Below are 1,324 nucleotides of genomic sequence, written 5' to 3'. Positions count from 1 at the left end.
ATGGATTTGGTTTGCGTATTCCTGATACTTGAAGCATTTCCTGACGTGTTTGCAGCAATTTGTCTCCATTGTAAGCCAATAGTAGCCGAGTCGTAGGATCTTCTTCGCCATCATGTGTCCATTCATATGTGAGCCGCATAGTCCTTCGTGGATTTCTGACATAACCTGCGTTGCTTTTGTTTCATCCACGCAGCGAAGGAGGACTTGGTTGAAGGATCGTTTGTAAAGAATGCCCCCAGTGATCACGAACTGTGCCGCTAGTCATTGGATGGTGCGTCGATCGACTAGTGTTGCTCCTTCTGGGTACTTCTGATGCTCGAGATATTCTTTGATGTTTGTGTACCATGGCCGATCATTCGAGGGTTGCTCAGCTTCGTCGATCTGTAGGCAGAATGCGGGCTCCTCCTGAAGTTCAACAGTAAGTTCCCATTCAGCAACTCCTTTTGAGATCTCCAACATCGAGGCGAGGGTAGCTAAAACATCTACAAACTGATTCTTGACTCGGGGCATGTAAGAGAAAGTGATCTCTTCAAATTCTTTGATTAGATTTTCTAGATAGACGTGATACGGGATCAGCTTTTCATCTTTGGTCTTCCAATCGCCGTTTATTTGATTGATGATGAGCTGCGAGTCCTCGAAGACTCGTAACTTCTTCACGTTGAGGATTATGGCCTCTCTTAGACCAGCGATGCATGCTTGTACTCAGCCATGTTATTAGTGCATTGGAATGTTAGTCTTCTAGATATGGGAACTGGGACATCTTTGGGAGAGTAGAGTATGGCACCTACTCCACTCCCTTTTGAATTTACGGCTTCGTCGAAATAGAGTGTCCACTCTCCTACCTTCTTTTCTTCTTCTTCCTCAATCAGGAGGATATCCTCATCGGGAAAGAAGGTCTTCAATGGTTCGTAGTCAGGCAGAGAGTGTACTGCTAGATGGTCGGCCAGTGCTTGCCCCTTAATTGCCTTCTGGGTGACATATGTGATGTCAAATTCTGAAAGCAATAGCTGCCATTTTGCGATCCTACCCTTTAGTGCTGGTTTTTCGAACAAGTATTTCAATGGGTCCATGCAAGCGAGCAAAAAGATTGGGTGAGCGATCATATACTGTCATAGTCGCTGTGTTGCCCAGACCAGGGCAAGGCATGTCTTTTTCAAGCTGGAATATTTGGCTTCATAGCTCGTGAATCGTCTGCTTAGATAGTAGATTGCTTGCTCTTTTCTTCCGGTAACGTTGTATTGGCCGAGAACACATCCGATTGCTTCTGCTACGACGGAAATATAAAGCAGTAATGGCCTACCCGGAGTAGGTGGTATGAGCATCG

At 45.6% G+C, this 1,324-nt stretch overlaps 1 protein-coding gene across 1 annotated transcript; it reads right to left on the bottom strand.

Annotated features, from left to right (window-relative positions):
- Positions 1 to 261: 261 nt before the first annotated feature.
- On the bottom strand, positions 262 to 1,070 carry LOC131233669 (uncharacterized). The gene is made up of 2 exons (XM_058230461.1): positions 785 to 1,070; positions 262 to 695 (listed from the first exon to the last, which is right to left on the bottom strand). The coding sequence occupies exons 1-2, from the start codon at positions 1,068 to 1,070 to the stop codon at positions 262 to 264; spliced, it is 720 nt and encodes a 239-aa protein (XP_058086444.1).
- Between the last annotated feature and the right edge of the window lie 254 nt (positions 1,071 to 1,324).

This window comes from Magnolia sinica, chromosome 18 (genome assembly GCF_029962835.1).
Source record: "Magnolia sinica isolate HGM2019 chromosome 18, MsV1, whole genome shotgun sequence".
In the NCBI taxonomy this organism is placed as follows: Eukaryota; Viridiplantae; Streptophyta; class Magnoliopsida; order Magnoliales; family Magnoliaceae; genus Magnolia; species Magnolia sinica.
The sequence above is the reverse complement of the archived record's forward strand: the minus strand, read 5'-3'. Positions and strand labels throughout refer to the sequence as shown.